Source organism: Borostomias antarcticus (assembly GCF_949987555.1).
Source record: "Borostomias antarcticus genome assembly, chromosome: 12".
In the NCBI taxonomy this organism is placed as follows: Eukaryota; Metazoa; Chordata; class Actinopteri; order Stomiiformes; family Stomiidae; genus Borostomias; species Borostomias antarcticus.
In genome coordinates this window covers 5,073,986-5,096,506 of record NC_140245.1, presented here as the reverse complement: position 1 = coordinate 5,096,506, position 22,521 = coordinate 5,073,986, and the positions used below count along the sequence as shown (strand labels likewise).

The following is a 22,521-nucleotide window of genomic DNA, read 5'->3' as shown; positions in this document are numbered from 1 at the left end:
AAGTGGTATCGCTACTAAAGGAGACCAGCAATTCCCTCCGCCCCAGCGAAAGAGCAGTTTGCTTGGTTTATTGGTTGGTTTATTTGGTAGCAGGATTACGCAAAAACTAGCAGACCGATTTTCATGAAACTCGGTGTAGGGGTTTAGCAACTTCGAACCCATTCAATTTTGGAGTGGATCCGACATGAGGAGGGTGGCACAGAGCCGCCCAAACACGGCCGCCCATTCACCTCCATTCATTTTTTGGACTTTTTCGCTCAGGAGCGAAACATTCCCCCCATTCATTGTCAATGGGGGGGGGTTCTTAAAATGGCCATACTGTATCTCAACATGGGAAGGTCACAGAGACACCGGGTTTGGACTGGCATAAAGCTCTCAACCTAACAAATGCAGCAATACTAAACATATCCTGCACGCATGCACGTGGGTGCACACAGAGCCACAACATGCATTCATGGGCAGAAGTTTGTGCTTTGGTTTGTGCAGGCTGGTTACAGGCCTGATGTGACAAATAAAACTTTGAACTGAACGGTAGTTAGTCAGTGGAGATGGCCCTGGCCACTTGCCTGTCAAACTTTCTCTCCTCATCATGCCCGCGCATAGAGGCGTCGTTGTCTTTAAACCATGCGGCTGCATCTGACGTAGGCTATGCGTTGTTCTCGGGCTCCCGGTGGAACGACTAAACTATTGGCTTTTCAGTCCCAACAGCTGTGCCACCGCGTCTCTCGCGCCAGTGTCGCCTGGACAAGCAGCTCTGCATTACCTCACCGTGGCCGTCCCGGTTCCGCCGCTCAACCCTGCAGCTTAACTTTCGCGTGCACGCTCGGATCAAGGCTCTCTCGACCTCTCTCTTCCACATCTCTCTCCCTCTCTCTCTCTCTCTCTCTCTCTCTCTTTCTCTCTCTCTCTCCCTCGACTTCTCTCACTCCTCTCACTCTCTCTCTCTCCTACCCTGGAAGGCTATTACGAACTGAAGACGCGGAGACAGTAGACTACAGTTAGCGGCACATTCTAACGTCCTTGCATAGCCACCCAGGGGAAGAGAGAGAAAGAGAAAGCGAGAGCTGTGTTCTGAACGCGAAATGACCGTCGGCGGACTATAGAGGAGAGAGGCGAGAGAAACCCACTCATGATGCCTCGTTCTAGCGTAATCTGTCCGGTAGACTGTGTCCTTCTCGCGTTCCGGTGCTGGTGAAGCCGGGGGAGCTGCAGCGGTTGCAGAGGTGGCTGCTGCGCTATGCTATAGGCTAGCCTACTTGACCCTATGCTGTGATAGCGTGTCCGATTGCTTGGATTGAGGAGGGCTCCCACCAACCCAAATCAATGAGGATTCTGAGGCCCTTCCTTCATAAAGGAGCGCATATGCTGCAGTGTTTCTGTGGACAACGATCGAAGCCGACCACAATCACAAGCGGTGAGACACACAGCTATACCCTTGCATGTTTTCACTCTCTCGAACGATGGGAGACGGGGGGACGATTTCATTGGCCACCCGAGTGTGTGAGTAACATCTTCCGAGCTTGCGGTAGCCTTTTCTGTCTCCCGCCGACTCGAATCGCGGCGCAGTGACGGCGGTGCACGAGAGTCGTCATCCCCGCACCACAGTAGTGACACAGGAGTCCACACACACACGCGCGCGCGCTCGCAACTCAACACACACACCAGATAGTGGCACTCTAGACATGAGCTATTTTGGCCCAACTCATTTTACTGCTTCGTAGTAGCCCAACTGATTTTACTGCTTTGTATGAAACAGGCTAATAGAACGGGTCCATGCCATGAACTTATCCGACTTGGAGTGTCTGTTTCAGCCGCCCAGACAACTAGATCCTCGGTTCAGCACAATGGACAGCGCCTCACCGGTAGTTTGACGTCCGCGTTTGATTTCAGCACCATGGACAGCTGCCCTTGCCTCAGCGAAGTCAATGCTGTCAGTGACCTTTAGGCCCACAGATCCATGGAGGCCCACTTGCAGTATTGACGAGTGTTAGGAAAAAAATTGTTTCAAACTAAACCAGTGAAAGTGTAAACTGAGGACACAACATCATCTTTCTCTCTCTCTCTCCCCCACCTTTTTGCTCTCTCACTCTCTTCATCTCTCTCCATCTCTCTATCTTTCTCTCCTTCTGACTCCCCATCCTCTCTCCTTCTCTGCCTGTCTCTCTCTATAGCGTCTATCTCTCTCTCTCTTTCTACTCTATCCCTCTCTCTCACACTCTCTCCATTTCTCTCTCCATCTCTCCCTCTCTCCTCCAGCTCCTCCAGTTGAAGCTCTGTCTAATTCAGGACAGAGACAATTAGCTGCTTCATTAAGCCCAGCCTGGTCCTCAGGGGGGCCTGGACCAAAAGCAGCCGGCTCTCTGGGACCTCCAGGCCCTGGATAGAGCAGCCGTACAGCAGGTCCTGCATAGAGCAGCCGTACAGGCCCTGGATAGAGCAGCAGTACAGGCCCCGGATAGAGCAGCAGTACTGGCCCTGCATAGAGCAGCAGCACTGGCCCTGGATAGAGCAGCAGTACAGGCCCTGGATAGAGCAGCCGTACAGGCCCTGGATAGAGCAGCAATACAGGCCCTGGATAGAGCAGCAGTATTGGCCCTGGATAGAGCAGCAGTACAGGCCCTGGATAGAGCAGCAGTATTGGCCCTGGATAGAGCAGCAGTACAGGCCCTGGATAGAGCAGCAGTATTGGTCCTGGATAGAGCAGCAGTACAGGCCCTGGATAGAGCAGCAGTACAGCAGGTCCTGGATAGAGCAGTACAGGCCCTGCATAGAGCAGCAGTACAGGCCCTGGATAGAGCAGTACTGGCCCTGGATAGAGCAGCAATACAGGCCCTGGATAGAATAGCAGTACAGGCCCTGGATAGAACAGCAGTACTGGATAGAGCAGCAGTACTGGCCCTGGATAGAGCAGCAGTACAGGCCCTGGATAGATTAGCAGTACAGGCCCTGGATAGAACAGCAGTACTGGATAGAGCAGCAGTACTGGATAGAGCAGCAGTACTGAGGCTGGATAGAGAATATAGTACCGATTATAAGTAATCAAGGAGACCAACAACCGATATTTGGAACCGATATATATTTGCAGTAAAAATTTTAATCTTGGCATCAAGATTTATAATAACACAAACTTCAACATAAAACTTTGTTGAATGTGACGACCAAGTTTCAGTCCATGGCCCTAACACTAGTCTAACGTAGCCTACTAGCTGGCTAAATTATGGATCAATCTCGTTGTATCACAAGTTATTTTCAGTGCAAATGGGAAACTGATAGAAATAGAAATAGAGAAATAAGACTGGGTGTTTTTGCTACTTCAGCATAGAGTATTATTGCAGTGTTTATTAAACTTCGGCTTTAAACTGACTTACCTTTGAAAAATGTCATCTCTGTCTGCACGCCGTTTCTGTTTCAATACGCGCCTTCCTCATCTGTGCCTGTCTGTGGCATAGTAGCCTTTAGTCTTCCTCATCTGTGCCTGTCTGAGGCATAGTAGCCTTTAGTCTTTAGTCTTCCTCATCTGTGCCTGTCTGTGGCATAGTAACCATTAGTGTTGATAGGCTATTACTCGCAAAGTCTAACTATTTATTTGATCAGCAATTGGATAAAGAAAATACACACCAATTGAAAAAATCCTGAATATCAGCTCCAATAATCAGCCGGACCAGTAATCAATCTTTCCCTAGAATAGAGCAGCAGTACTGAGGCTGGATAGAGCAGCAGTGCTTGGGCTGATAGAGCAGCATACGGAGGCTGATAGAGCAGCAGTGCTTGGGCTGGCCTGGGCTGCACACACTATCAGCATCTACTGCTCTGCTGAACTGTTTGACCTCAATACAACACTCCCAAGTACATGAAAACAGCTCCGTCAGTGTGCTTTCTATATTAGATCTATGTTGGAGGTGTTCCAGGGCCGGTGGAGGCTATTTCGGGCCATAAGTGTTTTTTTTGGGGCCCCCGTGGGAAAGTGAGGTCATTCGAAGGTCAGAGTTTTTTTTAAAAGCGGGGTGGGCAATGCAGGGGTCCCTTCTAAGCAGAGCTGGCACTGAAAACGTCAACATCTCTAAAAGTTCAACTGCTCCATATTCTGACTGTTAAGACCGGAGGCAAGGTCAAAAACGTTAGACAGAGCAAGGGGTCAGGCGATCGGTGTAATCCGGGTCTGAGGTCAGAGTTCAGGGGTGAGCGGGGGGTCAGGGAGTCTGTGAGTCAGTCCAGAGGTGGTTGGCAGGCAAACCGGACACTGCACAACGGGTCTGGAGGGTGAACGGAAAAAAGAAGTCGTAAACAAAACATGAGGACAAGAGCACTACAGTTATGAATGGCAAAGGTACAGTAGGCTACGCTGGCTTATGGCCCAGCCGTAAGCTCATTCACCAACTAGCCACAACCGCGCGCGCGTTACTGTGCACACCGGAGGTCTAGGGGGAGCAGGGGGGGGGGGGGGGGGGGGGGGTGGACGCGAGGACCGGGGAGCCATAACACCGACTCTAACTTTCACATTGAGTGTGTGAAGAGGATTTTTGTGTGTCTGTGTGTGTGAGTGAAGAAGGTGCTCTGCTATGCTGCTCTACTTTGCTATGCTGTGTTGATACTGAGTGAATATTGGTCAGATCAGCAGCTTACACCTGTGTTATGAGACAAGACCCTATCTGGCTATTAATGGGACTTATCCTGGCTCCATTCATTCACTCATTCCACCCATCCATCCATCCATCCATCCATCCATCTATCCATCCATCCATCAATTTGACCAGTCCGATTTTCATGGGAAAGCTTGTTGTTGTTGCCAATGTTTTTGTTTTGTTGTTGTTGCTGTTGTTGTTGCTGCTGTTGTTGTTATTGTTATTGTTTATAGATGTGTAGAGACCTGGGACTGCCTTACACTATCAACTAACAGTGCTGTCTATTCCAGGGCAGGAAACACTCTCTTAGCCCTCTTCCACCAAGAAGGAACCGGTTCGGTGCCGGTTCGTGAACCTAATTTTGAACGGTTCCGAGCATTTCGACCAAAAATAAATGAGTTCGGGAATCCCAAAGTTGGTTATGAACCGGCACCAAAAAATAGTAGAGAACCAGAGTTACTTTGGTGGAAAAGGGCTATCTGTGTTCCTAGCGATCAGTAGGCTCCTCCTTCTATAAGATCCTTTACAGGCCCTGTCCTCCAGAGCTGCTGTACTACAGACTGTCCAGCAGGTGTCAGCAGAGGCCAGGAGAGAGAGAAGCACGTGTTCGTGTGTGTGTGTTCGTGTGTGTGGTCCAACGCCTGCGGGCAGTCATCCTTCTCCCTGGCCACCTGCGTCCGACCAGGATGGTCCACCTGCCGGTTCCGCTCGCTGGTCACCAACTCTGCTCTGGCCGGCCTTGCCCAGGGCCTGACCACCATGACAGGAGTGGTGTGAATCAGTGATGTAGGAAATGTAGTTGAGGTCAGCCTGGTTGGTCTCCAGTGATGATACAGTGGGACAGTCTGTTTCTCTGTCTGCTGCAGGTGGTCTGGGACGAAGCACGGCTCCACTTCTAAAGAATGTATTTATGGTAATCTATTTCTTTAACCTTTTGACTCGGGAGTCGCACTGAGGCCAAGGTGTTAGGAGTTAAGGGAGAGGACCACATCCTATGGAGATGAACCAGAGTAGCTTATATTGTGATGAATTCTGGGATATCTCGCAGGTTTATAGATTAACCGAACACCGCACAACAGCCGAATGCTACATAACACAAACATGGGATGATGTCACCATCGTCTCTTTGGCGAGCAGCACGCTATCTGAATAGCAGGGTTTTATTGCTGGCAGACAGATGGGATGAAGCCAACATGGGGTCATTATAGGTCGCCAAGGAAAGGGCACTTAGTAGTTAGGGTAATTAACTCCTATGGGATAGCTGATTTGACTGGGACAGTGACGAACATCCCGTAGTCTTCCTCTTCATCTGTCCAGGCCGAGGAATGTAGACCCCCCCACCCCGCCCACCCATCACCCGCCCCGCCCCTCCCCCCCCTCTCCAGGCAGGCAGCCCTGCACCCTCGGCCCACTGCTCACCTGATAGATGAAGTCAATTGGGATCCGCTATTGATTCCGATCTACAGGGCTGATGGGAAATCCATCTCTGCATGGAGCCGGGAACCAGGAGAGGGTCTGTTCTCCCTCTCTCTCTCTCTCTCCCCTTCTCTCGCTCTCTCTCTCCCTCTCTGACATTCTATCCCACTTTCTCTTCCTCTCTCTCTGTGTCTCTGAAGTCGTGAGGGGCCCGGGGTTGGCAGGCGGCGCCGAGGCTTATGGGTACAGAGAAATGGGGTGAGGGAGAGAGAGGGGGAGAACGGGGTGAGGGAGAGAGAGGGGGAGAACGGGGTGAGGGAGAGAGAGGGGGAGAACGGGGTGAGGGAGAGAGAGTGGGAGAACGGGGTGAGGGAGAGAGAGGGGGAGAACAGGGTGAGGAAGAGAGAGAGGCAGAACGGGGTGAGGGAGAGAGAGGGGCAAGGGAGAGAGAGGGGGAGGAGGGGCGAGGGAGGAGATGACAGAGTGAAGCTTCTGAATGTTTCATGTTGAGTTGTGACGAGAGGCTGGAGGTTTTCTGTGTAGGACTCACATGTTTCTCCCCCCCCCCTCCTCTTTCTCTCTCTCCCCCCTCACCATCTCTCTCTCCCTCCCTCCCTCACTCCCCTTACCATTTCTCTCTCTCTCCCTCTCTCCCTTATCCCTTCTTTTCCACCTTCCTTGTATCTGCTGTTTCCACATGACTAACACGGGACCGCAAGCACCCCCCCCTCCACCACCACACACACGCACACACACACACACAGTACACACACACACACACACACACACACACACACACACACACACAAACACACACACACAGTACACACACACATACACACACAGTACACACACACATACACACACACAGTACACACACACACACACACGCCGTTTCTCATCAGTTAATGTAACTTAGGATTTGGCTCTCTCCTCACTGCAGTCTGCCAGAGCAGTTTCTAAATGCCAAGTCCTGAATGATGATGGTTGTGACCTGGCATAGCACCTGAATGATGGTTATAACCTGGCATAGCACCTGAATGATGATGGTTATAACCTGGCATAGCACCTGAATGATGATGGTTATAACCTGGCATAGCACCTGAATGATGGTTATAACCTGGCATAGCTCCTGAATGATGATGGTTATGACCTGTAACTCCTGAATGATGATGGTTATAACCTGGCATAGCTCCTGAATGATGGTTATAACCTGGCATAGCTCCTGAATGATGGTTATAACCTGGCATAGCTCCTGAATGATGATGGTTATGACCTGTAACTCCTGAATGATGATGGTTATAACCTGGCATAGCTCCTGAATGATGATGGTTATAACCTGGCATAGCTCCTGAATGATGGTTATAACCTGGCATAGCTCCTGAATGATGGTTATAACCTGGCATAGCACCTGAATGATGATGGTTATGACCTGTAACTCCTGAATGATGATGGTTATAACCTGGCATAGCTCCTGAATGATGATGGTTATAACCTGGCATAGCACCTGAATGATGATGGTTATAACCTGGCATAGCTCCTGAATGATGATGGTTATAACCTGGCATAGCACCTGAATGATGATGGTTATAACCTGGCATAGCTGTTGAATGATGATACTGGTTATAACCTGGCATAGCTCCTAAATGATGGTTATAACCTGGCATAGCTCCTGAATGATGATGGTTATAACCTGGCATAGCACCTGAATGATGATGGTTATAACCTGGCATAGCACCTGAATGATGATGGTTATAACCTGGCATAGCTCCTGAATGATGGTGGTTATAACCTGGCATAACAACTCACTATCTTTCACTTCTATTTCAGTCTGGGGGGCTGATCATCGTCACCTCATATATTTATGTCTTGGTGTGTGTGTGTGTGGGGGGGGGGGGGGGGGGGGTGGTATGTGTGTGTGTGTGTGTGTGTGTGTTGACTGGTCCCTGTCTGCTTCTTTATTGTCTTGTCTTACATCAATAAGCACCAGTGTGGCACCAGGCTGGTAGTACTGACGGGGGGGTCACAGAACACGGATGGTGTTGAGAACAGGGTGGCTTTAGAACCTGTGCACACCTGTGGGCTACGCTCTATGGAACAGAATTGGGACCAGAACCAAAACCAGGCCGTGCTAGAGTCTCTGCTCAGCAATCACTGGTTCAAACATCTTCACTGCTGCGTCCTAAAAAAGCCGACTGTCCCTAATTTAGAAAATTGCTGCGGCGAGCCCCCCCCCCCCCCCCGAAACTGATGAGCAGTTTTTGATTGACTGTGTAATTCAGAGAAAATAGTGAGGATGCTCTGGTCCCTCTTTCTCTCTCCCTCCCCCCTCCCCAGCATGCACACACACACGCACGCACACACACAAACACGCACACTTTCTCTCCCTCCTCCTGCTCCCCTCTCTCGCAGAACTCTCTCTCCTCCGGGCCCCTGAGAATTCCTCATCCAAACCTCAATCACGTATGATTGCGTAGAGAGAGGGAGAGAGAGAGAGAGAGAGAGAGAGAGCGAGAGAGAGAGAGAAAGAAAGAAAGAGAGACAGAGAGAGAGTGAGAGAACTGAGAGCCCACTTACGGTTGAATCAGAACACTCGACGGATCGCGTTGGGATTAATCCACCAGCTGCTTTGTATCATTAACCGTGCGGTGGCGCTTATTCGGTGACAACAGAGACGAAAAGCACCAGCTAAACACACATTTTTCCATCGTCCCGTCACACCACCGTGTTGCTGTAGCCTAAGCTACTGCATCTTCGCACGGTGATCTCGTCCCACGACGGTGCTGGCCGGTGGGGCTAACGGAGCTTGCGAACGGACAGTCCTGGAGCGTGAGGGGGCAGTTAAGTGGACTGCTACCGGTGACACGTCGCACCGTCGCCGTTCTTTCGGTGCTGTGACTTCGGATTGCACACCCGTGAAGCTCTGTATCCAAGCTTGTTGCTGAGGTATTAGCCTCGTGGGGATTTGGACGTGCGTCTGACTGGCAGGTGCCAGCAGGTTGTGGATACGGTGTCACTCACGGACCCGCGAGGAGGAGGGGGGGTGATATCGTACGGACAGTCGTGTTGATCACCTGGAACTCTCGGCTACCTGTGAGACGCGCGTAGCCTACGCTCCCACGGTAGATCGACCAACTCGTGTTGCACTGTTGCGCGCAGGTCCTACTTCTATTTAGGATTTATGTTTTAAACGGTCGACGGCAGATGTTTGATGAGACAACCCGTTGATCGGTCGTTTGATGTTGCCTCTGCCAGCAGCTCGCAGCCACTTGCTGTTGTTTCCCCAGAGGAGAATGCTCTCTATGGAGCTACGATGCTCCCGGTGGATTTTCTAAGGGGAGCAGAATGACATTTGGCTGAAACTCGCCGTGGATCATATCATTTATAGTCTATTCGATATTTTTTTTGTTCCTGTTCTACTTGCGCCCTAAAAGCCGCACCACTAGACCGTTCAAAGACTCTAGCTTTCGGTTCGGTTCGGTTCGGCTTGCCCGCGGGGGAGATGGCCGCAATCGCCAGCTCCCTGATCCGGCAGAGGCGGCAGGCGCGGGAGTCAAACAGCGACAGAGTCTCCACTTCTAAACGGCGCCCCAGCCCCAGCAAAGACCCCCGCTCCTTATGCGATCGGCATTTCTTGGGGGTCTTCAGCAAAGTCCGTTTCTGCAGCGGCAAGAAAAGACCAGTTCGGCGGCGACCAGGTCAGTGCTGTAGTTTTGTGTGAAACGCACCCCCCCTCCCCGCCCCCCTTCCCTCCTGCCCCCCCGCCCCTTGATCGAGCCGAGACATTACCGCAGTCCAAGGCTCTATCTCTCAAACCGCTGGCGGAGGCACCGCTCCTCCGCGGCAGCTGAGAAGAAGGCGATGCGAAAATTCCACCTGTTCCATTAGCTCACGTGTTGTCAATCTCCACCGCACGACACAACAGCGCGGGCCTTACAAAGTACAGCATGGTGCTACATGGTGTACATGTTGTGACGTGACCGATATAAATATCATATAGCTGTCAATCCCTGTGATGGATATATTTCCTCTATCCTACCTGTTTGTAGTCAGAGGCTGACTCATATTCATAGAGGAGGACAGCGTTATATGACTATATTTACATATGCTTGCTATTTTACATTCTAATTTTAGATTAGCCTATATATGCCAAGTTGAAAAAAGAGGTCTTTAAATAATTGAACGGGAGTGCAGATTGTGACAGAGTAGGGCACTGTAGCCTAAGTTGCACCGCAGTGCAGCAGGGCAGTTAAGAGATGAAATGTTTCAGGCTGAAGGTTTTCCGGCGGAGCGCCGGCTTGCTGCGGCATGAGGCCAGCGGGCAGCGCGAGTGATTAACGGGACACGGGGCCGAGTTGACGGACGCGGGCGCAGAGCCTCTACGCTGGGATAATAGCCTCCTCGCTCGCTGCTTAGAGAGAAATCACTCCCCTCGTCTAGAAACCGAGGCCGTGTGATGTGATGCATGGCAGGTAGACAGAATGACAGACAGACAGGTAGACGGACAGAAAGACAGAAGGGACAGACAGATATATTGGCGGATAGGCAGACAGACAGGTAAAAAGGTAGACAGACAGTCAGACAGACAGACAGCTAGATTGACAGACAGACAGGTAGACAGACAGAGACTGACACACGGACTGACAGACAGGTAAGCAGGTGTCCAGACAGACAGGTGAAAAGCTAGACAGACGGGGTTTTTAAGGTTAGCTCAACCCTCTATAATCTGCTGATAATTTTCTTGACATTTTGAACACGCAGGCGTTTGCCGGCGATCTTGTTTGTTAAAAGCTTGTTGTTTTTCCTTCTCCCCCACCCCCCCCTCCACCCCCCACCCCCTCCCCACCCCGTAAGACGCGCCCTCCAAGCCGCCCCCAGCGTCCCGTAAGGGCGGCAGGCTAGGTCAGTAGTCAAGCCTCCCATCCGTGTGTTGCTGTGTCTCCTCCTCGTCTCCACCCCATCTCTCGCGCCCATGTCGACGCCCTCTGGCAGGGAGGGAGGGGAGGACAGGGGAGGGGTCTGGGGGTTGTTTTGTGTGTGTGTGTGTGTGTGTGTGTGTCTGTTTGGGGGGGAGGGGGGGCTTCCAGCACCTGTGTGAGACGCCGGCCCCCCTGCTGATCTTTCTCTCCACACTGTGTTCAGATCTTCCTTCCTTTCCTCTTTCCCTTATTTACTCCGAGACTGTTCTGACGCTCCGCTCACCTGCCTCTCTTGTCTTTGTCTTTCAGCTAGCTATCCCTCCCTCTCTCCCTCCCTCTCTTTCCCTCCCTCTCCCTGTCCCTCCTTCTCTCTCCCTCCCTCCCTCTTTCCCTCCCTCTCCCTGTCTCTCCCTCCCTCTCCCTCCATCCCTCCCTCTCCCTCCCTCCCTCCCTCCCTCCCTCCCTCTCTCTCTCCCTCCCTCCCTCCCTCCCTCCCTCCCTCCCTCCCTCCCTCCCTCCCTCCCTCCCTCCCTCCTTCTCTCTCCCTCCCTCTCTCTGCCTCTCCCTCTATCCCTCCCTCCCTCCCTCTCTCTCCAGTCTCGTTCCTCAGTCTCTCTGTTCCATGTGTCAGATCTGTTCTGCTCCTCCGGTGTTTCTATGTGTGTGCTGTTTAACATGTGTGTAGCATATGGTCTAGCTGTGTGTGTGTGTGTGTGTGTGTGGCGGAGCTCCCTATATTGGTGTGTACACCGGCGTACCGTGCTTCCCTCCTGTCCGAGCCGCGGACCGTATCTGTACCGTATCTGTACCGTATCTGTACCGTAGCAGTGATCATTCGGCATCCCATAGTCATCCGCCATCACGACCTCCTCCTCCTCCGTGTCTCTGAGCTGGCGGGGCCAGTGGGGGGCCCAGTGGGGGGCCAGTGGGGGGCCGGTGGGGGACCAGCGGGGGGCCAGTGGGGGGCCCAGTGGGGGGCCGGGGACCGCCGGCTCCGCCCAGCTCCCAGACACACAGGAACAGCAGCGCCCGACGGTAGGCACGTCCACCCCACACCGTCCCCACACGTTCGCTACCCTCCAGCTCACGTGCATACGCCGCGGCACACACACACACACACACACACACGGAGACACACGCAGTATCCCGACCTCTTCTCCCAGTTGATGTACAGTACTGTCAGTGATCACTGGTCCCATGTTCAAGCTTTTATTTATTGGATGTAATTTAGTGAGCACACACCCCCACCACCACCACCACACAACTCTCCTAGCCCAGCACAGCCTAGTACAGCCCAGCTCTGGCGTTGATGGATGTTGGCCAGGCCTGTCCCTAGGATTGATGGGGCCGGTTGAGGTGGGGGCGGGGGGGGGGGGGTGATTGATTGCTGGATTTATCGTCCCGCTGAAGTATAGCTCAGCCGACATGAACCTCCTCTGATGCGAGGGAGGTCTGTCCTCGGGCCGGGTCCTACCGGACCCCGAACTACCAGAGTACTGCTGAAACACGACCCGTACTCTGGCCCGTACCCGGATAGAACAGCACAGCCCCGATACATTCCTCCACGCTCCATAGAACACTTTAGAATGTCAGTTTCACCATTCTGATTCCATAGTTCCCCCGATTCCTTTGTTCCAATTCTTTGTTTCTAATGGTATAGCTCTGATTGGATTTTTTCTAGCCCTGGGGGTCCGGTCAGTTACCGGTCTCGTCCGTTAGTTCTCCGTGAATCGATCACACTGGCTTTACATCCACCGACTGAGCCAGTCCTCTTCACCTCCGGCACATCGGCCGCTCCGATCGGTGAGCTGCGGTTCACTTTGTTTGGATAAAGAGGAGATACTGAAGATGTGAGTCTGCTCTGTTCCAAAGATGATGCCGCTCACCTGTCCCGGGCACAGTGAGATAAAAGACTAATACCGTTCCCATAACGCCTCTCCAGTCACTCCTATTTTAATGAACCATATCCTCAACTTCCACCGATAAGAGAGCTACTGTGCTCCTCTCTGCCCTGCTGACGGTCAAACACAGAAGAACCACCCCACCAGCAGTCCCAGGGGGAGAAGATAGTACCCCTAGAACCCCCCCTGGAGTCTTCCTGGGTCTCTGCCTGGGATTGCCGACCCAAATCCACAGAACACCTTGGTTTCCCTAATGTTAGCAGTCCGAGGAGGAGATTGGAGAGCTCGCTCCAAACCGCCTCGGAGATCAATTCGATTCACAGCCCTAAGCAATCAATCCCTCTCCACATTATCAAAGGAGCTACACCACGAGTCAAACACCATGGAGATCTCCCTAATCCCAGACTTGATCCCCACACTTGGCAGCGGAACAGCCCTTCCCTCTCAGGTTGATCAACACACTGATGTTTCTCTCTCTCTCTCTCTCTCTCTCTCTCTCTCTCTCTCACACACACACACACACACACTCCCCGGACATAGTCCCCCCAGCACCATGTTTGACTCCTCCTCCACCTGCTCCTGTCCTGAAGAGGGGATTGGTCCAGCCCAGACCCAGCGGTGCTCAGCTGAGTGCTACGTACCCCGGCCTGTATATGGAGGTCAACCCAGGGTTACCATAGAGGAAACTGGAACAAACTCCATCCAGGCTTTTGGTCTCCTCTGGTCAGAATCAGCACAGCACAGACCGGGGAATCAGCTGTTTGTTTTAAAACCCCCTCAAAGATAGAATGGGGCTCAATCCTGCCAGTCACTACCAGATTATACCAGATTATATGAGATTATTATGACAAAGATCATCATGATCTTGCAATCCAACTCAGATTCAAACTGGGTCAAAACTTGGTGAGGAGTTGGAAAATAGGCGCATACCAAGTCAGTCACCTGACTGCCACACTGTTACATTCAGACGCATCCAAACCCCGATTTCAGACGTACGCTTGCATCATCAGAGATTTACCACACAAACTGTATCATATCCAAACCCCAACCTCAGATATACATTCACATCATTAGAGATTTACCACACACATCCTCACCCTCGCACCAAACCACCATCAACATCACCTGTGCTCAACAGGCTAGTGGTTGTCTCTCAAAGTAGCAGGGGTGTCATCAAGACAAAGACCTTCTTATGGCCATTCTCACTCTCTTGAGAGATTTCTCCATTTGAATGGTTGAGTCTCTGACGCCTGATCAAGGCCCAATTACAATCTCCGTCCTGGCCCAGTCTGATAACCAGCTGTCCAAAGTTATAACCATACTCAACATGGCAGCCACGGGTCCTTTGGTCTGGCCCCGGAGAAGGTCTACAGATGCACAACACTACCACAAGATTACCACAACACTAACTTCAGATTACCACAACCCTATCACAAGATTACCACAACACTAACCTCAGATTACCACAACACTGTCACAAGATTACCACAACTCTAACCCCAGATTACCACAACACTACCACAATATTACCACAACTCTAACCCCAGATTGCCACAACACTACCACAAGATTACCACAACACTACCACAAGACTACCACAACACTAACCCCAGATTACCACAACACTAACCCCAGATTACCACAACACTACCACAAGACTACTGCAACACTACCACGCAGAAACTACCATGACACTAAAACCAGATTACCATGACATTATCACGACACTAACACAATACTAAAACTATAGTTTGAACGATTGACAACAACTGTTGACACAAAGAGTTGTTGGACATCTCTAGGCCACCTCTGGGAGCTGCTCTCTAAACGAACTGTCTGCTGCTTGTATCTACGTGTCTTACTGTCCCTGTCAGCCTGATCCATGATGGAGGAGTGGGTGTGGTACTGATAATGAGGGGGTGTGGCCTGCTGAAGAGGGGGCGTGGTCTGACGTGGTCCTGGGTATTGGGGGCGTGTCTGGGGGTGTGTCTTGTGTTTCAGAGCCACAGTTGAAGGGCATCGTGACGCGACTGTTCAGCCAGCAGGGGTTCTACCTGCAAATGCAAGCAGACGGGTCCATCGATGGCAGCAAGGACGACAACACAGACTCCAGTGAGTACACTACGGCTCCCAGCATGGAGCGCTCCGACTGCGATGAGTCCTAGTTTTACATCCCCTTCCAGTGGACTATTTTGTAAGAAGCTTAAAAACTCCTGACGTGCAATGTTACTAACATGAGTCGTCATTTCAGAGTAGTCATTCACAAATTATTTTTCCCAGGAATCCCAGCATGCAAATCCCTGACCATAAATCAACATTCTATCCTCTTTCAGTGTATCTACGCTGTCCGCTGTTGCATGAAATGGCGATGAAAAAAAGTGATGTCACTTAATTAGGTCGCTATATTTACCATGATCAAGGATATGTGATATTTTATGTCTTCAAATGAGTGCCATGGTGAAATACCCCTGCTTAAACGGGTCTATTTAATAAATGAATGGGATTAGTTCAAGTCTAATGAGTTATTTCTGACAGTGTGAATGTGGGCGTGACTAAACATGCGATCATTCAACTCCCGACTCTCCGAAGGTCCCGATTCCTCCGTCTCAGCTTTCTTCCCGGTGACTCATTCATTACTCTGGGTAATTGGGGGAGCGGGCCAGTGATGGGGGTCGAGCCCATCTGAATTCTGGGAGTGGAAAAATTATCCCCCTGTTGAGCAATATGGATCAGTATGATTGGAGGAGGTTTGGGTGTGGAGGAGAGCGCTGATCCCCCTCAGATGACCCCCCGCCCCCCGCCCCCCTTGTGCGCAGTAGCACGCTGTGTGTGTGCGTTTTTGTCCACAGGCTGTAAGCGCCACACTGTCGTGATCGATCCCACTCTAGAGCGTGCCCATAATCACCTCGGCTCTCTCCCAGAGGAGAGGCGTAGTCACGGCGATGGGGGACGGCGGAGGGGAGGAGTTTAAGACGCCACGCCGAGGAAGAAACGGTCTTCGTTTTGGCAACCGTCCCAAAGGAAGTGATTGTTCCTGGAACAGCTCTAGAACTGTCAGAGGGGTTCGGTCCCCGGCCGGTGGAGCGGTCATCAATCCTGCCTCTTAAACACACTTCACCTGGTCCCTCCGCAACACCTGAGACCGCTGATGTGGCGTGGGAGGAAGAGGAGGGGTGAGGATGGGGAATAGATACTCTCCGCTGTTTAAAAAAACAACAACCAAAAGAGGTCTGTGAGGAGGCCGAGCCAGACTGGAGCTGACCTACCAGCTTGTTTCCCTCTCTCTCTCTTTCCCTTTGGTTCTTTCTCTCTCTCTCTCTCTCTCTCTCTCTCTCTTGCTTTCTTTCTCTTTCTCGCTTACACTCTCTCTTTCACGCTCTCTTCTTCTCTCCGGAACATTCAGGGAAGAACAGAGTCAGGTGGGACACTTTGTCCTGTATCCAGAACAGATGCTGTGAAACACACTCTTCTTTCTCTCTCTTTCTCTCTCTCTCTCTCTCTCCCTCTTTCTCTCCCTCTCTCTCTCTCCCACAGTAATGAAAGAGCTACTTTCTGAGCCATCGAATCCCGAGAGAGACGGTTGCTTTTCATAACAGGCTCTTTAGAGGGACATGTACGCATCACACACACATTGCCTGAGGGAACGGTGATCGGTCTGTCCCAGTTTACAGCCCGTTTGCCCCCCAGTATTAGTAGAACACTAGGAGGGTTCTACTGGGGGGGGGGGGGGGGGGGGTGGTAAGAGGGGTGGTGGGGGCATCTCAACTATGCTCCTGCTAACTTAGGGGTGGACGCACAGAACAGCGCAGCAACCGTAGTAAATAATTCAGCAAATATAAACTAAAAATACTCTATAACGTTTGTAGCAAATACATTATTCTCCTCACAAGAAGCTTAAAACGGCGAGATGAAAATTGAATAAGACAGAGAGATGGAGAGAGAAAAACAGAGAGAGAGAGAGAGAGGGGGGGGGGGGTAGAGAGAATAATAGAGTGTTCTGGAAGGAGAGAGCCGGTGGGAACGGTGAAAATGAACGAGTAAGGTCAGGAAGAGACGTCAGGGAGATGGATATGGAGAAGCAAAGCAAGGTTGAGGGATGGAAGAGAGAGAGGAATGGAGGGATGGAAGGAGAACGCCGGATATTGCAGACTTGCGTTGCCCTATCGACCGCCGTGATAGATTAGTATACATGCACACACACTGTACATATATTCACACATTCACACACGCCACACACACACTCTCTCTTGCACACACACACACACACACACACACACACACACACACACACACATACACACCCACACACACACACGCCCCTCGGCTGATATCGGGCTGCCTTGAATTGCTAAACCTCCTGACCTCTGCTATGCACCACGGTGACAGCAGCAATAATTTATTTTCTGGAGGCCAATCTGTGAGACTGTTCAGCCAATAGAACGCTTGCTGCATACTAGTAGTGACCTCACTGGCACAACCAGAACCAGAACCGCATCCCAAGCAGGTTTAGGGCTAAGATTCATTCTCCCAAATTACTATTACAGAGTTTTCCCTCCTCCAGATAAGTATGGGCGGCCCAGATGAATCCCCATAACTCTGCTCCAGCCCTGAACTAGGGCAAACTCTCTCTGCAAACATGAACCAGGCGGAGGAGATCTTCTGGGAGGTGTGATCATGTTTTGATAAATTGCAGATGAGACCTCTCTCTCCCCCCGACGTCCCGACTACGAACGAGACCTCGATAGACGAGACCGTCGCAGCGGAGCAATTTGTTTGATATTCTGCCGGGGCGTGAGGGGGGAGGGGGGGGGGGCTAACCGCCCATTTCCTCCGCTATTCGATGCGTCCCAGATGTAGGTTCCGTCAAAAATAGACCCGCTTCCTAACTTTACCGGAGCAGAGCGGAGAACCGCTTCTGGGACACTCCCGAAACGTGCTGCAAGCACCGCGTCCGGGGGAATCACAAGCGCCGTCTACAGCGGACCGAGCCCGCCGGCCGTCCGGCTGCTGTAGCGCGACGCCAAGTTAGCGGCGCCCGGCGGAATTCGTCCGTCAGAGGCCGAAGACCTGTCTTCAGACGAGTCGTCTCCCAGAGGCTGTTCCTGAAGACCTGGCTACTGTAGATCCTGAAGACCTGCGCTGGATCCAGAGTTACCTCAGAAACACTTTCACTTTGAACCCATCCGTATGATTTATACGTATTTATATAATATAATCACGGTTTCAATGTTTATGCTAATACATTGAGGTAGCAGGACTACCAAGAGAGGCACAGACCACACTGTCTATGCCCACTTTTCAGTCTTCAGTCCACAGAGGAGTATGAAGAGATTCATCTCCACACACACAGTGCCTCTCTCTGTGCAGCACAGCGGTCCAGGTCTGGGACGGTTTGATTAATATGATTGATGGGGACGTTCCCATATAATCACACACCACCACTGCAAAACGCCATCCAATTAATTAACCCTCTTGTTCCCATCGCAGTCAGCATGCCAGTGCTGGGTAATCTACAGTGATTGCTGGCGGTTGATTGGCTGCTTTAATTACCTGCACTAATTGAATCTCTCTGTGTGCTGAGAGAGTAGCTACTGTACATTCGGGGGTACGGTGGTTACCGACTGGAGTGGGTGTACTTTCTATCCCCTTGACTACACTACTGTCTCTTATTGAGACCATTTAGCATTGCACTGCATTTCCAGCAATCTTGTCTAAGGTGAGGCAAAGGTTTGGGGGATCTCTTAACACTGTTAGAGGAAGTTGGAGAACACACAGACAAACTGTACACGCACACACACACACACATCAACTTTCACCAATGGATGTGTGTGAGTTTGGGAGCCTGCTTTGCTATTTCTGCGGCCTAGCTTCCTCTCTCCCACCCTGGGCCTTTCCTGCGTGCCAGCCCCAGACTCCTGCCTTCACACGGGATGAGCTCCACAGCCGGATCAGCCCTCAGTCTCTCTGGATGTGGCTTCCTGAGCGGACGTGACATATGTGTCCCTCCGGCGGCTATAAATCCCTGGGAGTCTTCTGAAGAGCTACCGGTGGTCGGGGCGGGGCGGGGCGGGGCACGGGCGTCAGCGCGGTTTAGACGGCAGGTTTGACAGAGTACGGAGTGTCACTGTGAGACAGAATTGCAGATGGTAAATGGTTATATAGTGCTTTTATCCAAATCGCTTTACAATGGCCTCTCATTCACACATTCACACACGTTCACACACCAATGGCGGCAGCTGGTGCTAGCCTGCTCATTGGGAGTAATTTGGGGCTCAATGTCTTTGCCAAGGACACTTCGACATGTGCAGGAGGCGTGATTCGAATTTCACTGAGCCACGGCCGACCTGAGGAGATAGAGGCGTCACATTCCATTACAGAACAACCACCGTCACCACCATATGCTCAGCTGTGTCTCTGCTGCCATTGAAAGTGTGAATATGCAACACAACATGTCCGATGACGTAGTCCGATACAGCGCAGTCGTCCTTCAGGATCGGAGATGTAGAACATCTGGAACATCTGGCATGGATCTGAGGATGGCTTCGAACAGCTGAGCCGACACGTGCGCTTCGTTAGACCAAGAGGACATCCCTGTAGGGTCTGTCGCCCCACAAACCACCTCCGCTGCATGAGGGAAGACCTCCTGGGATGGAGCCTGCCTGCCAGACTGTCCGGTCTGTCTGTGTGTGTGTGTGTGTGTGTGTCAATATGTCCCTCACTGTCTCATGGAGTCATAGGACCACAGTGGTAAAGGTGTGACAGTGGGAGAGGTGTCAAAATGGCGGAGTCATCCGTCTGGAAGACCTGCAGAGTGATGGGGGGGCATCACATCTTATCTGAATACAATATAGATAAAAGCTAGAGAGCAGCAGACGAGACCAACAGAGAGAGACCAGCAGAGGGAGACACCAGAGGACATACCAGAGACCAGCAGCGAGGGACACCAGAGCAGAGAGAGACACCGGGGGAGATACCAGAGGAGGGATCATCCGTGGGTCTCTCACGCATGCCGAGGCCCCGGGGCAGATTGACGCAGTGGGGTGGGGGGGTCAGTCAATACTTATCGAGTGAAATTAGATCTGCTGAGCTGTGACAGTGGTGTGTGTCAGCACCTCCCCCCCCGAACCTGCTGGCTCTACCTGCTCTCATCACCCATCCCCACCTGGACGCCCTCCTGCCCCCACCCCCCGGGACACAGACACTTCCTGGACAGAACCTCCGTGGCCGGGACACTGATCCGATTCACGCGGCTCTGATCCGAGCGAAGGTCAAACAGTGTTTCCATTTGCTTATGTAAATTACAGCCGTCTCTCTCTCCTCCCGTCTGCTCCTCCTCCCCTCCTCCCCTCTCCTCATCCCTCACTCCTGTCCTCCCCTCCTCCCCTCTCTCCTCCCTCTCTCCTGTCCTCCCCTCCTCCCCTCTCCTCATCCCTCGCTCCTCCCCTCCTCTCCTCCCCTCTCCTCATCCCTCGCTCCTCCCCTCCTCCCCTCTCCTCATCCCTCACTCCTGCCCTCTGCTCCTCCCCTCTCCTCATCCCTCTCTCCTGCCCTCCCCTCCTCCCTTCTCCTCATCCCTCGCTCCTCCCCTCCTCTCCTCCCCTCTCCTCATCCCTCGTTCCTCCCCTCCTCCCCTCTCCTCCTCCCTCTCCTCCTCCCTCTCTCCTGTCCTCCCCTCCTCCCCTCTCCTCATCCCTCGCTCCTCTCCTCCAGCTCTGTTCAACCTGATCCCGGTGGGTCTGCGGGTGGTGGCCATCCAAGGCGTGAAGGCCGGGCTCTACATCGGCATGAACGGAGAGGGCTTCCTCTACAGCTCAGTAAGATCCTCCGGCCAATCACAAGAGAGAGAGAGAGAGAGAGAGAGAGAGATGGAGGCAGAGAGAGTGCGTGTGTGAGAGAGAGGGGGTGATAAAGAACAAAAGAGATACGGTAGAGAGCGAGAGAAAAAGATAATGTGTGTGTGTGTGTGTGTGTGTGTGTGTCACCGTTTCTGCATGTGCTTGTTATTCGTGTTTTTGTTGTTGTCACTGATGATATATTGAGGCAGATTGCTCTGATAGGACGGCAGCACAGTGCTGTGTGTAAAACGTTGCGCTCGTTAAATTCCTGCAGGTGCAGATAAGATCCCCTCAGGGCCGGCTCTAGGTGAGGGGGGGCCCAGCTGGGGGGGGTAGCTGAGGGGGGGCTCTAGGTGAGGGGGGGCCCAGCTGGGGGGGTAGCTGAGGGGGGGCTCTAGGTGGGGGGGGGGGGGTGCTAGGTGAGGAGGGGCTCTAGGTGAGGAGGGGCTCTAGACAGTCACCAAATACAGTCACATAACATTAATTGTAAAATTGTGAAATTAAAAATAAGAGAAGAAAAGTAAAAGAAAACAGAAACAAGACAACACAAACACACAAACAAGACGACACAAATAAACAGAGGCGGCTGGGTCAGACTCCAGGGCAGTTTTTTCGTCCCAGCACGCCCAGTTGCACAGTTGATGTTTCCAAAAGCAATAGTATGGACTGCAAACGGAGGTGGAATGATTTGAAAAAGAGAACAAAGGAGAAAAAATCATTCAATAACTCCCGGGCAAAAAACGGGCATCCTTTGTTTTTGTCACTGTATCTTTTGTCATTGCAGTTTGTCATGTCATCCCAAAATAAATGAGTTTGAGCAGAGCTGTCCATGGTGCTGAATGTTTAGGCTGAAGTTGGGTGTTCTTACTTTTCATTTAATGTTTGGTCGTAGACCTAATGATGTAGGCCTATTTGTATTTTTGGTCACAAAGGTGTATTTCGACAACTTTATTTTGTTGCAAAGACATCAAATCAAATCAAGACTATGTTTTGCCTGACATGTCTGCCCTCATCATCTGCTCGTACATGAGGCAGGTGGGCAGGTGGCTCCTGGTCTTCATCAAAGTCTTAATTTCTCACCCCTTAGAAATGTGCTTCAATTACCACCAACTCTCTGAAGACGCAAATAATTTCACTATAACTGCGCGTGGCAATTAGTGCTGATCTTTATGAATTTGACTATTTTTGCAATGAGGCTCTATTGCATAGAAATGGGCTAATTTTCCGCCCATATTACCTCATTTAAATATCTGCAAATAGCACAAGCACACAGAAACGCTATGATGCAATGCAGGCAATGCAGTTAGCACGGTATTTCACCCTTTGCCAGTGCTTTGTGAATAGCAAGGTTCATTTTGGGGTTATTTGCACAGATATAGCGACAGAAAAACCCACGCAATCCCCTTGTGAAATCGCCCCATTGTGTGTGTGTGTGTGTGTGTGTGAGATCCGATTAACACCAGGTTGAGCACACAGCTCTCATTCTAAGAGTCTGGGTGGGATTACTGCTCCTGTTGGGATTGCAAACTGGTGTGAACAGCATCTGCCTCTCAATTACATTATCACTACTATTAATGGATCACTATTTCAGTGCAAAGTCCTCGTGCAATTAGATGATTTGACTGCAGATTGCCTTGGGACTGGGACCTCCTGTCCGTATCCAGTCTGGGTCTATAATCTGGAGGGCTGGGTTAAGATGGCGACGACGATGACGATGACAATGTGAATACGTCCGTCTCGTTATTATTAAGTGAGTGCGCAGAGGTGGAGGGTTCGGCAAAGCCGTTGTCATTGGTTGAGAGCATGCATGTGCAGCGACGGCGTGACT

The 22,521-nt window shown here is 51.5% G+C and overlaps 1 protein-coding gene across 5 annotated transcripts in view; it reads left to right on the top strand.

The window, feature by feature from the left end:
- Positions 1–1,323: 1,323 nt before the first annotated feature.
- The window catches only part of fgf12a (fibroblast growth factor 12a), a gene marked incomplete at both ends in the record, with an annotated part of 26,575 nt that continues 5,377 nt past the window's right edge, over positions 1,324–22,521 (top strand). The window contains 4 exons of one of the 5 annotated variants that reach the window (XM_084446953.1): positions 9,541–9,736; positions 10,893–10,940; positions 14,860–14,970; positions 20,569–20,672. In XM_084446953.1, coding sequence (XP_084303079.1) covers positions 9,541–9,736; positions 10,893–10,940; positions 14,860–14,970; positions 20,569–20,672 — 459 coding nt within the window. Of the gene's footprint in view, positions 1,415–9,540; positions 9,746–10,892; positions 10,941–14,859; positions 14,971–20,568; positions 20,673–22,521 lie in introns of those variants that run through there. The other 4 variants (XM_084446952.1, XM_084446956.1, XM_084446954.1 and 1 more) reach the window with 4 other exon arrangements.